Source organism: Dermacentor silvarum, chromosome 4, assembly GCF_013339745.2.
Source record: "Dermacentor silvarum isolate Dsil-2018 chromosome 4, BIME_Dsil_1.4, whole genome shotgun sequence".
In the NCBI taxonomy this organism is placed as follows: Eukaryota; Metazoa; Arthropoda; class Arachnida; order Ixodida; family Ixodidae; genus Dermacentor; species Dermacentor silvarum.
Window position 1 is genome coordinate 27,127,501 of NC_051157.2, and position 14,995 is coordinate 27,142,495.

The 14,995-nt window shown below is 46.9% G+C and overlaps 1 protein-coding gene across 1 annotated transcript in view; it reads right to left on the minus strand.

Annotated features, from left to right (window-relative positions):
- LOC119448409 (cytochrome P450 2A3) overlaps positions 1-14,995 on the minus strand; it is a 48,365-nt gene that overhangs the window by 16,830 nt on the left and 16,540 nt on the right. Inside the window, exons 4-6 of the mRNA XM_049665164.1 lie at positions 10,288-10,394; positions 5,241-5,515; positions 1,424-1,539 (exon numbers count right to left, since the gene is read on the minus strand). Coding sequence (XP_049521121.1) covers positions 1,424-1,539; positions 5,241-5,515; positions 10,288-10,394 — 498 coding nt within the window. The remainder of the gene's footprint in view (positions 1-1,423; positions 1,540-5,240; positions 5,516-10,287; positions 10,395-14,995) is intronic.

The following is a 14,995-nucleotide window of genomic DNA, read 5'->3' on the forward strand; positions in this document are numbered from 1 at the left end:
AACGAGCCTTTAACTCTCTCTGGGAAAGAGGGAGTAAAGAAAGTCGCAGTTTCTCCCGTAAGGCGAAGCATCGATTGCGATAGCAAATTAGTGGACAGCTATACAAAGTAAGGATAGTAGTTTTATCGGCCGTATAAACTTGTAAACGTAGTCATACTAACTAAATTAACAAGCATGGTCTCACGCGCGCACAAGCAAACAAGAACGCATTCTCACTCGATGACCGCAGAAACTCGCTGTCAAAACGCTGGAGTGAGTAAGCGCGGCTAAGCCTCGGCCGAATTGAATTTCGTGATACCGCTCGATCAACGCGAACTAAGCCTCGAAAATAGAGCTTAGGGCGGACTCTGACCCCGCCGCAGACGGCTGTCAAGATACAGCGGCCCGAGCCGCTGTATCTTGCTGATCCTTAATCCTTTAATTAATCCTTGCTGAGCAAGTTGGTGGTATGGGAGACTCGGATTAGCTAGCACGTGCGCGAAGGTTGGCAGATGTCACGCGTGGTAGCCGCAGTTAGCGGTAGCGACATGTTAAACTTGTCGGTCCCAGTGCTATAACGCACACCTATAGCTTCATCCTAAGATAGCAGAGAAAGTCCTCGGGGCATGATGTGAAATTTAATGTTTTTTTTTGCTAACAAACTTCACATATAGGGACACGTCACACACGGACACAGTTGGTACGTAACAAAAATGTTGTCTCCATTTCAGCTGAGCGGTGCAGGCGCAAGAACACCTGGCGTGACGTAATCACGCCAAGTGTGGAGAAGCCGCGCAAAAGTTCAGGTGGCGGGATCGCAAGTGACGCATGCGCTGGCATAATTCCAATTCTCGCCGCCGCCACTCCTCGCTGGTCCGCAGCTCTCCTCCTCTTTACGTCACGTGATATAAGCTTCTCAGCTTCGCGATGCACCCGTGTGTTCCTCCTTACGGTGCCTTCGCCCTCTCCCAATCGTGTCGCTCTCTCCAGCCTCGCACGCTCTGCTGCTATTCGGTCACATCGACGACCACGAAACTCCACGGAAGTGACAAAGAAAGCCATGACTTTTAATATGATTGTACAGCGCCGGTTTTGATGATGTTTGTGACCGTGTGCATCAGTGCTAGCGACCGATAGCTTGCACGAACTTTGACCGTTCGGTGGATTTCATCATCATCGTCATCATCATCATCATCGTCGTCGTCGTCGTCATCATCATCATCAGCCTATTCATGTCCACTGCAGGACGAAGGCCTCTCCCTGCGATCTCCACTTACCCCTGTCTTGCGCTAGATGATTCCAACTAGCGCCTGCAAATTTTCTAACTTCATCACCCCACCTAATTTTCTGCCATCCTCGACTGCGCTTCCCTTCTCGTGGTATCCATTCTGTGACTCTAATGGTCCGCCGGTTATCCATAGGTCGCGAGAAAAAGTCGACTCACCCTGAAAATTTAAATCTGGATCAGCGTCGTGCTCCTTGGTCTTCTTTAGATATCCGTCGATGAAGTCACGATTGAAATGCTCGTCGAGGGTTGCCCTGTGCTCCTCGATCTGTTTTCTGAAATCACCAGGAAAGGCGGCTTTCCGTTGGAGCAGTGAACATGTATGACCATTTTATCGAAGCGTCTGAAAAGAAGCTCGGGGCTACCTTCTATTACCGCATTAAGAGGAAGCTTCAGCTCAGGGGTAACTCCTATGTTCCCATTAAAATACTATAAAACGCTGAAATGCTTTTGAGAAGACCGCTCCACCAATTCGAATGATATTTGTTGCCTTTGAGAGAGAAATTTCACAAGCTGTATAAGCGGGAGACTTTTGATTTCTAACAAACAAAAAAAATTTCGACAATTGTTCATTAAAAATAATTAAGCACAAAGTTAGGAAATCCATAACACCGTAGCAAATACAGATATGACAGTTCTGTAAACTGAAACTGTTCGAGTATTTAAAACAGATAAGTTTGATGATAAATTCCAGCTTAGATGAAATTATTACAACGTTTAACAGGGTTTTCTAAAAGTCTCACTCACATATAAGAGCTATGCATTTCAGAGTGGTGTATAATAAATTGATTTTGTCTGCTGTGGATGTCAATAGTTACCATTTCCAGAATTTTGATGCCATTATTTATTACTGAGTCACAGAGTTAAAAACGTGGCACTTGAAATTTTGTATTTAGAACATTTACTAAGAATATTACGGTCTAAAAACACACACACACACACACACACACACACACACACACACACACACACACACACACACACACACCACACACACACACACACACACACACACACACACACACACACACACACACACACACACACACACCACACACACACACACACACACACACACACACACACACACACACACACACACACCACACACACACACACACACACACACACACACACACACACACACACACACACACACACACGCACGCACACGCGCGCGCACACACGCACGCACGCACACACACACACACACACACACACACACACACACACACACACACACACACACACACACACACACACACACACACACACCACACACACACACACGCACGCACGCACGCGCGCACGCACGCACGCACACACACACGCGCGCACACCGCACGCACGCACGCACCACGCACGCACAGCACGCACGCACGCACACACACACCACACACACACCACCACACCCACACACACACACACACACACACACACACACACACACACACACACACCACACACACACGCACGCACACGCACACACGCACGCACGCACACACACACCACACACACACACACCACACACACACACACACACACACACACACACACACACACACACACACACACACACACACACACACACACACACACACACACACACACACACGCACACACACGCACACACGCACACGCACGCACGCACACACAGGGCTGGTGTTTACCTTTTCTATGATCGTCCCTCGTCTGTTGGCCCTTAGTCCTGAAGATGAACTCACCGAACTTGTATTTTGTACCCAAACCGGAGGTTTCTATATTTTAGGAATGGTGTTTCTCTGTTATGTGTGTGTCTATTTTAGTGCGAAGGGCGTCTCAGGATAAGAAATCCAAAACTCTTACTAAGCGAATTAAAGCTTTCTCCAGAAACAGTTTTCGAGAAAACCCAGTGTAGTTTAGCTATGTTTGAGCATGAGCAGTTTAAAGCACGTATCATTTGCCGCAAATTGCTAGCGAAAAGGTACTTAAGAAGTGCAGTGCTTGCAGAAAAAAAAAAGAAAAACAAGAAAGGAAACGTCTGCTCGACCGACCCTATCAATATTCTCATGAGGTTGTTCACCTCCCCTCCAGTGCCGCTCAATCTTGATTAAATCACACTGACGTCGCTAAGTACATTATAATAAGTGTTAAAATCGACTCCATGCTGACCGACATGTTTGCGGCCGTCAGCCAGTCAAGTTCGAACGACTGACAGTTCGCTGACCAGTTCACTGAACTTCAATGAGGAACGCAAGGATGCTTAATTTACTGGTTTAACGACCCAGCAATGACACTGCTCCTGTTGCACAAAAACAGCAGCGTAAACCGCAGACGCAGGCTGACGCGTTTCATTTTAATATAATACAAGACCATGAATAGCCAGCGCTAACCGAGCAACTGCAGCATTAATGAAGCGGGCTCAGGTAAAAGCGGTCAATTGACGCGGTTCTTCACACCATTAGCGCCGATGATTAACGCACCGTTATTAAAACTTCTGCGATGGTGTGCGGTTATGATAATGTTGGTTTTAGACGTTTTTAGACGTTTATAAACTTTATTGCATTAGTTATAAACATTTAACTTGCCCAACATTATTATCATAATGTTGGGCAAGTTAAAAAATTACTTGCTTCAAAGGGTACTTTTGCGGAAAGGTTGATACAACACTGATAGGATGAATGTTTAATTGCTCGACTAAGATACATTAGTATACCGGGTGTTTCAGCGAACTCTTTCAAAAACTTTTACAAGTTGCCTGTGGCAGATAGCACAATTCTAGTTCATGAGGTGGGTTCCTCGAAGAGGCGGACATTAGTTGCACAAAAAATTTAAATGCATAGTAGACTCATTCACAACAATTCACCAATAAAGTTTATGATTAATTAAGTCTTATGAACCATACTGCAATTTACAAATTCTAGCCATGCAGTTCGCAAGGAGGATCCACTTAGAGATATCCACCAGTTTAGAGATATTAATTACCGAACTTTGCGGAGGAATGCATTGGCGTTCCAGTTACATTTGTGCTTCAGTGCATAAAACGACGCTTGTGTTCGCTGCAGTGATCGACGAAATGTTCGCTGAAACACCCTGTATATGTGGGCAATTATGCAATTCTTTTGCATTTACTGATTCAATGCTGAATTATTATTCGTTACAAAACTTGTGTATGTGAAATTATATGGTTACGGTTGTATTTGTTGAGTATGCTTACATTGATTGTTGCGCCTTATTTTGAGTACAACTGCATCATGTTGAGAAATGTTTGATATTCGTTGTCCTAACTGTAATGCGGAGCGGATACCTTTGTCAGATATGTTTAGTCACCCGCCGTGGTTGCTTAGTGGCTATGGTGCACGTTAAAGAACCCCAGGTGGTCCAAATTTTCCGGAGTCCCCCTCTACGGCGTGCTTCATAATCAGATCGTGGTTTTGGCACGTAAAACCCCATAATTGAATTTTTTAGAAGTTTAGTACTAGGCTCCGTCTAAACTTTGAAGAAAACAAAAGTTCAATCAATCAATCAATCAATCAATCAATCAATCAATCAATCAATCAATCAATCAATCAATCAATCAATCAATCAATCAATCAATCAATCAATCAGTTAAACTATCAATACGTCAATCGAGAAATCGTCAGAGTATACCATACTGCCCCCTTTCACACACATGTCATCGAAACCACTCGTGACATAACATATTACCCTGCGTCTGTGCACGTGTCACATAAAACGCAATCATTGATGGCCAACTTTATTTCACGTCCGCATTTGCTCGTAGTTTGTGCAATTATTATTTGAAAAAGTAACAGCAACGATAATGTAGTGCTTGTTCCCACTGGCAGCCCAGAGGGAGAGAGATAGATAGACAGATTGAAAGCGATACAGGACAGATATATGACAGATGGGTAGGTTAGTCGTGCCACACGCCCGGTGGTTGGATACCGCATGCGAAAAACTCACTTGCTGTCCTCAATGAACTCCAAGAGTTTAGGAGACAATGGCCGTCTGGCGCGTTGAAGGCAGTTTGGAAACGACGTTCAGGAGGAAGGGAGGCACGAATTCGACCAGGCTACCGGCCCGGATAGCCCTGAACAGGTCGTTGAGGAGGTCGTCGAGAAAACGGCGACGCGGGTGGTCGAACGGGTACCCGCGGCCGTAGACCAGTGCCGAAATGTTATTTGACGTGCTGGTTAGCAGGTAGTCCTGGAAGGCGATGGGTGCTCCCTTCGCCTCGGCCACTTTCTCTATTAGGCTCTGACACTCGTCCTGCGTTGTACCAGTGGTTCAGGACATTCAGCGACTATCCTTAGAACATTTCGTTTTCACACAAAAACATGCACAGTAACACAGCGGTCAGGCCTAAAGGTACACGAAAGAGCAACATTGAAAAATTTGCACAAAAAATTCCGCATCAGTATGTACCGTAACCTCCCTCAATGAGAGGTTACGGTACATACCTAAAGGAAGAGACGGCGTCGGCAGATGTTTAGCTTCCTTAAAAATAAAATAAAAACACGGCAAGGTGACACAAATACTAGAAGAGAATAATGAAATGCGTTGAAAGAATTAAAAAAAAAATATTCTTGCGATGCTTTCTCCGCGTCGCCGTTCTATGTACAACTTGTGATTATGAAGGTACCGGTGGTGACTTGGATGTGGAGGATGTGTGAGGCGAGGACAGAGCGTTAACCGAGTTTCCCGTGAAAACTTCATCAAACTTTCCCAAGTAGCGGTGCGCATGGTGGGATAGAATGGTCGGGATAGAACTTGCCCAGGCCCAGTATGTGCGAGGAGGGTCGGGGAAATCCCACGCACATGGCAGGATGGGCGGCGGTGGCGCTGATTCAATGCGGCTGTGGATGGCGTCATTCGAGAAGGGTCAGTGTCTATAGGTCTGCCTGATGAGGGACGCATTATGGCGGGACACGGAAGGGCGTGGGGGAGGGAGGGTACGCGCACCCTGGTTCAGGGCTTTGAGAGCGTGCTCGACGCTGCTTTTGGTGCTCGGCCCACTGCGCCCTTGGGCAAGGAAAGTGTTCTTTGAAACTACTTCCATTCGTTTGGCGAAAAAAGGTTGATCGCCAATGCAGAAAGTTCTTTAAATTTCCACGCTGAAGCTTCAGTGAGGGTACGCCAAGCTGACGTCCGGGATTTCAAAGTGTTTCCTCGCACTTGACCACTTTTGGCGGATGAGGGATTCTCGGAACCTGCCAGGTTGGTTCTTCGGTTCCTTCAGAACGTAACCCTTCCCCTAGTGCAGGGTAGCAAACCAGAATATTGTCCGCTTAATCTCCCTGCCTTTCCCATCCCGTTTATCTCTGTAGGGGCAAACAGGACCCGAGTTGGCGCTCAGTGGGAATCCATAATTGTCAGGATTGGCCGCCGTGAGAACTTCAGGGTGAATAAGCCACCACTTTCTTGCTCATAATTGAAGCTTGAAGGGCCGCCACGCTTTTATTTAATTATACGCTACATCTACGTCGCAGGACGAGCGTCCCGAAAGAAAGTGTCCTCTCAAGGTAAAATTACTCGCTTTGCTATCGCAGGAGCAGAATCTACTTATACTGCTGAAACGTAGCCTCCCCTAGCTGAACCTAATGTTCTTCCTTGGAGAAATTAGGTTATTAACAGCTAAAATGATTTTATATGCAGGCGCCTGATTGGCCTTCAGTGATTTGTGTGAAATTTTCGTTCTCAATGTGAGAAGCTTTATCCGTGTCAGGACACAGAAGTGAGGACACAGACGCAAGTTGAAAGCGAAAGTAGTCGAAGCAGCAAGTATAGCGTGGATGGATGGATGGATGCTATGAGCGTCCCCTTTGAAGCAGGGTGGTGGGTTGCGCCACCAAGCTCTCGTTATTATTTTGCCTAATGTCCTACCTTTATTTTTGAGAAACACACAATACAAAGAATTTCAGGCATCAACCTTTTTGAACCATTACTGGGAACTCTGTTTCTGTACGTCTCCGTTGTTTGTGGTCTCCCTACTTTTCTGCCACCAAACCTCCAACCGCCTCTTACTAATATTTACAGCTGACAAGTTTACTTTGCCCGTGCTATCCCTGAACCCAAGGAATTCAAGGAGGTCAGAGGAGCCTAGACTTGCAGCTGGGTAGAGTTCTTCACATTCCAATAAAACATGCTCCACCGTTTCTCTAGCTTTACCACAGCGGTGTACTTCCTTGGTGTACTTCGCTTTACAACTGCGCGTTCTAAGGCATCCTGATCTCGCTTCTAAATGTAAGGAGCTTCCCTTTGAGTTTTCCTAGATTGTTTCTTCCCTGATTTCCTTTTTTCCTTTGAGGTAGTTAGTCATAGCAGGTTTCTTTTCCATTGGCCGCCAACCATAACCTTGTATCAGCCTCTCTCACTTTGCGTTTGACGTTCTTTGTTGCCGTGTTGCTGGCCATACCGGTCGCATATTCGTTGGTAAGCTTCCTAGTTCAGCAAACATCCTTGACAGACGCCCTCTATGAGCGGACGGTGGCCACGTCCTCATAAGCAGACTTGCATCAGCTCTCTTCGTGACTTCTTAGCGGACACAAATCTCACGGACTGCCTATTAGTGATATTATATGATTTGTCGGCTGTGCACTTTACGCCTCTTTTCTTAACGCCCTTATGTCTCGGCCATGGTGATGTTCTTGTGGTCAGGTATATATATATATATATATATTGTGCGTGTGTGTGTGTGTGCATAAAACGACTTATGTGGACTTGCTTTCTTTTTCTTCTTCACTTTTGCCAGAGTATATAGCGTACTTGGAATTTTCGGTCAGCTATAAAGAAGCTTAGCCTTCCATTTTTCTAAACTAAAAAAAAATGCAACAGAACTTATTTCACGATGACTGTGGACGCTAATGCGATTAGAATTTGAGAAGTGTGGCGTCACACTGAATTTCTGAAGTTACGTTTATTTGTTGCTACCGCTGCTTCGGCTATATGCGAAACACCCTGGTTTCGCCTCACTTTACAATGGCCGACAATGGCATGACCACAACGGTATTATTACGATGGTATGACAACGAATGCGTAATGACGACTGTCTGACGACGACGCAGTGAAGACGATGGTGTGACAACAGCGCATAATCACGATTGAATGACGACAGCACAATTGCAATAGAATGTAGAAAGGGGATTGACGCCGATGGATTAACGAATGTGTTTCGACGATTAAGGCACGGCGACAATAAGATAACATTACTGAAGTGATGACACCGATAAAACGACTACGTGACGACGACGGTGTGACAACGATGGACCGGAGTCGATGGTATGACGATAGTAGGATGACGATGTTAGAATGTCGACGATGGAACGATCGCGATGGTATGACAACGAATGCATGACGACGACTGCATGCGAGGACGACGCAGTGGCAACGATGGCACGAAAATGGTGTGAGAACAACGAAATGAAGACGAGTGTATGGCGATAATGGTGCGTCACGATGACTGTATGACGACGAAGCTGGAGAGACGACGGCGGCATGATGAGAGTTGGACGACGAAGCTGGAGAGACGACCCCGACGGCGTCGCGACGGCGGTGTGGCAGCGAATGCATGACGACTGTACGGCGACTATGGGCTGATGAGGACGGCATGAAAAGAGTCGGATGCCAAAGCTGGAATGACGACGATGCAATGGCCATGACGGCATTACGACCACGAGCCCATACCTTGTGGCCCAAGGCTATTAGACAATTTGAGCCACTGGGTCGGCGTAGAAGGCGCGACGGCGACGGCATGGCGAGAGTCAGATCCCGAAGCTGGAATGACGACTATAGGGTACGACCACGATGGCACCCCAACCAGGAGCACATACGCAGTGGCCCAAGCTGGTAGACAACATGAACCAATAGGGTCGGCGTAAGAGACAAGATAGATAGACTCGTAACGCCTGAAGTAAGGAGGACGAAACAACTTTATTTTGTTAATTTGGCTTACTGAGGGGTGCCTATCAGGTGATGCCTTACAGCCACCTACTCGGCTCTTTTGATGGCCCGAAGTTGAACCTCCAGGCTCGGGTTCGGGTTTGCTGAAGCAAGCAAAGCATGCCCATCGCAATAAAAAATTAGCAGTGGCTTAGCTCGGCCATGCCAGGATATACGTAGCGTGAGGTAAGTCGGTCACATCTTTCAGAACCGGTACACCTGGTGGCTTGGGCGGGTAACGATACCCATTGGTAACTAACGCTAAAGAGTGGAATCTTTTGCTTAACGAGAAAGTTCTTGCACGTTGTACAAACCCCCGCCACGGTTTCACCCCACTCAGGCGGCGTCGCTAAACTCAACGTTTCACGCATGGCACTACTTACCGGCGTCAAGTCTTTCCCGTGCCACAGTCTTACACACACGTCGCACACATATCCAAACGGATTGTTTACGAAGTCCGTCTCGAAGGTCCGAGTCGCACTGGCGCTTTCGCTAAGTTTCACCGTATAGTCAGTCAATCGGCGAGCCTTGACGTCATCGACGGCGTCTTGTTGTTGCTGCTGCTGAGATGGTCGGGCACGTGGTTCAGCCTCCTGGCGACACCGCTTTGCTAGACGTTTCTCCCTTTTCCCCGGTGTCTCCGCAGCACTGTTTAGCCTTCTTCTGTTCATTATTCCTACGCTAAATCGCTAATTACCAGGCAACTACTTCGGGATCTGATGAGTTAAGCTTCTCTGCTCTTCTACGCCGCTGAGCAGCAATTTAGCGCTCCTTCTCCATGGCTATACCACATTGGCAAACGCCCAGCGCAAACGCCCGGCAAACGTCCGGCGCGCCAGCTGTGCGCCGTGTGACGTCACTGCTCCTCGCGCATGCGCAGGACGGCTCTCCAGGAGCCACGCGAAACTGCTCAACCTCGGCCAGTGTAGCTCACGCTACAAAAAATATGACATAACGACGCACAATGGGGAGATACAAGATTTTGGCTATAGCGGTCGCTTTAAAAGCGATCATGAACTCTATAGCCACTATTACCAGCCGTGTTTTTTCAGTACCACACCCCAAGCACGTTGGAAGCCGGCGTCTCCGCAAGAGATACTTGCCTTTACGTGTTCTTCCATGGAAGTCTTGCCATAACCAAGATTCCGGAGGACGTGAAGACAAAATCTCCGGTTGTGTTCCCACACTTCGCCGTTCATCGTTGCTACACCTAGGGGGGAAAATTGGATGAACGAACTGTAATGTAGACATTGTTTTAATGTGTGGTCATTTGAGTTTCGGGGATTCTGCACTTGACACTGTTCTTGGAAATAAATTCGACTAGATCAATAATGAACGCCTCTTGTGCCTAAGAATGTGTGATCTTGTACGGTTAGTTATTCGAAAGCATCAAATGGCCTATTGAGCGCGAAACGGCACCTAAATTCCCATTGGCTGCGATGCCACGTCACGTGCTCGCCTAGACGGAGCAGGGTGGGTGAAAGTGAAGACCTGCTGCCGTGCTGGCGCACCAAGTGTTGCGTGAGGAGAGGGCATCGCCGCGACGCCACGTCATCCTCGCCCTCTCAAGTCTGTGTTATTCGCGCGTGCTTTGTCCGCGCAAGCTCTCACCTGCGTATTAACTTCGCCTTCACGTTCCGAAGGACCTCAATAAAGTTGTTATTTTTCCTTGGTAATCGTTAAGAAGAGATTAATGTTTAAAAAAGAGAATAAATTCGAACGGAAAGACGTTGACGGTTGTGAGTTTCAAACCTACAACCCCACGCTCAGAAGCCGAGTGTCTTACCCACGGGACTAAATCAGCGCCTCCGAGATTGCACACCTGTACACTCTGCTTTATGACATCATGCTACTTGGAGCGAAATTTACATTTCCAAGCCAGGCGTGACGAAAGCGGTGACGTCACAATCGCTGCTGCTTACTTGGGAGCGTCCCCATTAGATTCTATGGCAGTCGGGCAAAGTAGCACCACGTCACGGATCGAAGTGCACCGGCCTTGCGCTATCTAATAGGCGTTGGCCAAGCGTCTCAATGCGCTCGCTTGCCCACGAGGCGTTCATAACTCTAAGGACCCCCCAGCGGCGTTCAATTGGAGGTTAATGCTTTCACATTCACAACTATAGAATAAGTGCTTAGGTGTCCTGGGATTTCTGTTGATAAACATTCAGAAATGCCATCCATGGAGCAACTACCGGGTTTCAGATCTTGTCACTCGTTCAAATCAACCTTCAGGTAAAGGCGCTAAGACGAAGCTGGTGTGTGGGCTTCTCCTACGTCATCTTTCTATCTTTGTATTGCATCTTATACTGAGAGGTGCTTAAAAAGTAAGTTGAATTGTTGCTATTTTTGTTTGTTATGTTAATTATGGTCAGCATGCTTGTGTTACCAATGTCGAACTATATAGGGGGAAGGGACCTTTGGCAGGCAATTGTATGCCTTTATTCCTTGTCTCTTGATTCTATGGGAAATCACTCAATCAAATCAAAGCAAATAAAAAAAATGGTGTGTTTTAGCTTTGGTTAACCCTGGTTGATAGCGAAAGCTTCACTGCCCTGGCTAGGCCCATTGTCGAGCTGTGGCCGAGGTGTGGTTTCGCAATGATATACAGACATGTTTACAATGAATACAGTGTTCATTCATCATGTTTGTATGCCTATGAAGACACTGCGGTGATCAGTAAAGTAGTAAGACTTGGTTGCAATTCGCAGCCGGGCCCAACTCTACTCGGGCAACGGCGGCAATGTCTCCTTTCAGGGCTCCGTAAAGGCCTAAATAGAGTCCGACGTAGCGTGAACGCACGCACACAATATGTCACGTTGGCGAGAACAACAGCGGCTATAGTTCGACCGATGGTTCGACGTACTGGCGCCGCCAACGTAACCGGACGAGCGGCCAATGCGTTCCGACGCGCCCGGCGTCTGTTGACGCTCGCCCGCGTGCCGATAACGTCGGACTATAAACGCGCCTTAATGCTCTCTTGTGGTTTGACCTCTAGCTCTCAAGGTGAAAACTGTTGAGTTACCGACGGCTGCCCGAGGTAGCGTAATGAAGCTTTCGTTTCAAAGAACAAGAAAACAAGCGTGCCCGTCAAGCCCCCTGGAAAGCGCGAAGTTGGTTCGCAATGTTCTTTTTGCGTGCAAGTAGTCTATACAAACATTTGGACTTGCGCTCATTATAGAATACACCGCAATCCTTTTTCCTGGTTAATGACCGTCTTACTACCCTCGGTCAGATGCTAAAGCTGGAAAAAAGAGTCATCCACTTGAATGTAGCATAATAGAAATCTTACAAGGGAAATTCATACAGATTTCTCAGAAAGAAAGCTTCAGAGTTAAACAAAAATTCATCGTTGTCCGGGGATAGAATCAGGGATCAAAGCCTTCCCTAGACGGTTGCTCTACCATCTGAGCTAACCACCAGGCTAGCAGATCGCCGAGCGAGGTCGAATTAATCGATAACTTGGTGCTCAGGTTACATTGGGTATGGCACTGAAGTTTTGCGGAAGCCCACAAGGTGTAGGAAGGTTCTTAGAAGGGGAAAACTGGCATCCACCCAGTTGTACGACTAGCCCCAAGGAGGTTACATACTTGAGCAGCACGAATCGACAAAGGAAACCTACCACAACCTACTGGGCTTCCGCGGAACTAATTTGCCATATGCAGTGTCCCTGGGCTTCGATTTGTCTGCTAGCATCATGGTTAGCGCATGTGGTAGAGCGACCACTCTGGAAAAGCATTGGCCCTGGAAATACTCGTTTCGATCTCTGGACAGGATACATTATTCTTGAACTGTGAAGAGAAAGCCTTATGGGTTTCCTTTGCAACTTCGTGCTGCACTCAGATGGATGACATTTCCCTTCCACGATCTTTCCTCCCCCTTGAGGGATTCCGCATAACTAATCTGACAGATGCAATATCTGCGACATTGCATGACGCTGCTTGAACTGGGGCATAAATGTCAATGTGGCATTGTCACCCTGATTGATTTTACCTCGTTTTATTGCATGTCTTACCCAATCTTAGTAAAGTTGCCCGTTCTGTACTATAAAGCTGTAATCCAGAAATATCATCATCGTCATAAGCAGCCTGTATTTATGCCCCCTGCAGGACGAAGGCCTCTCCCTGCGATCTCCAATTACCCCTGTCTTGCGCTATCTGATTCCAACTTGCGCCTGAAAATTTCCTAACTTCATCACCCCTCCTAATTTTCTGCCGTTCGCGACTGCGCTTCCCTTCTCTTGGTATGTATTCTGTAATCCAGAAATATAGCTCAAATGATTTTGATGCGAAAGCATCAAATGGACCATTGAGAAAAAACACCGGCCTCTGTAGCAGCGAAACCACACCTAAATTACCATTGGCTGCGACACCACGAAGAAATGCATTGCGAAGAAATGCATTGGCGTTCCAGTTAAGTTCTTAACAAAACGTCGCTTTATGCATTGAAGCACAATATTAACTGGAACGCCAATGCATTTCTTTGCAAAGTTCGGGAATTAATATCTCGAAACTGGTGTCATCCCGAGAATTCGTTCCAAGTGGATCCACCTTGCGAACTCCACGGCTACAATTTGTAAATTGCAATATGGGCCATCGGGCAATTAGTTAAAAAGTTAATTAATAAATTTTTGCTAATTATTCGATTATGCAGTTCAATTTCTTGTGCAAGTAATGTCCGCCTCTTCAAGTAGACCAGCTCAATGAACTATAATTGTGCTATCTCCCACAGGCAACCTTTAAGAATTTTTGAAAGTGTTCGTTGAAACACTCTGTATATATATACACTTACTGACGCGTCACCACGCTTTCATATATAAAAGGGAGACCCGTCTAGCAACTCATTCAGTTCATTCTAAGACTGCCATGGGTAGGCCACGGAAATTACAGACGTAAACAGAACAGCGTGAATACAATGCTCGACCATATGTATGGTGTTTCATACAGCTTCGCTGGACATTCCCTTCGCAGGGCAGGATGGCGGCCAATTTTTTTCTTCGGCGTGTGACGCACTGCGTGTGGTGCTTGTGCGTCTAACCGAGAAAATAGGACTCCTAGGCCAGTAGGTATTGAAGCAGGAAGAAAATAACAGAATGACATAGCTCAGGTAGAACGTGGAAGAAAAGAAAGCTCAGCTTGACGGCTTGTTCAGAAATGTTTAGCTTTAGGGCTGCTTGTTACCTCTTTACCCAATAGTTATGTTCGTGCCACTTCTCTTGCACAGTCGTCTACCGTTATTGCTGTGCCTAACTAGCAACAATTAACTTCTCAACTAACATTTTCTTTAAAATTAAAAAGAAGTTTACTGATGCGGCGCATTAGGCGAAAATATGGCACGATAACGCAGTAGGAAAGGCCTCAATACAAAATGTCACCTGTAACTTAAAAATTCATAACCCTTCTCCTGACGAGAAAATGGGGTTAAGCGAAGCTTGCGGCAAGATGAAACTGTCGCAGGCGTTCCGCTTCGTTCGCCCTAACCTCAGGGTCCGCGACTCTTCGCTGACGTTTCGCCTGGGCTTTGGAAGCCCTCGCGCAAGAATCGAACGACAAGCTTTACTTACCCCCATTTTCTCGACAGGAGAAGGGCTGGTGATTTTGTCTCTCTTGGTCCCACGTGTGACAAGGGTAGTTAAAGGGCGCGTTACAGGTCCCCGAGACAACAGGTGTATGTACCATTGAGCTTGGACCATTTCTGCACTATCACCAGGACCGGCCCACATGACAGGGGAATTTGCCATTGAGCTTGAACCCTTTCTGCACTATCACCAGGATCAACCAACTTTTCAACGTGACACCACCACCACCACAATCG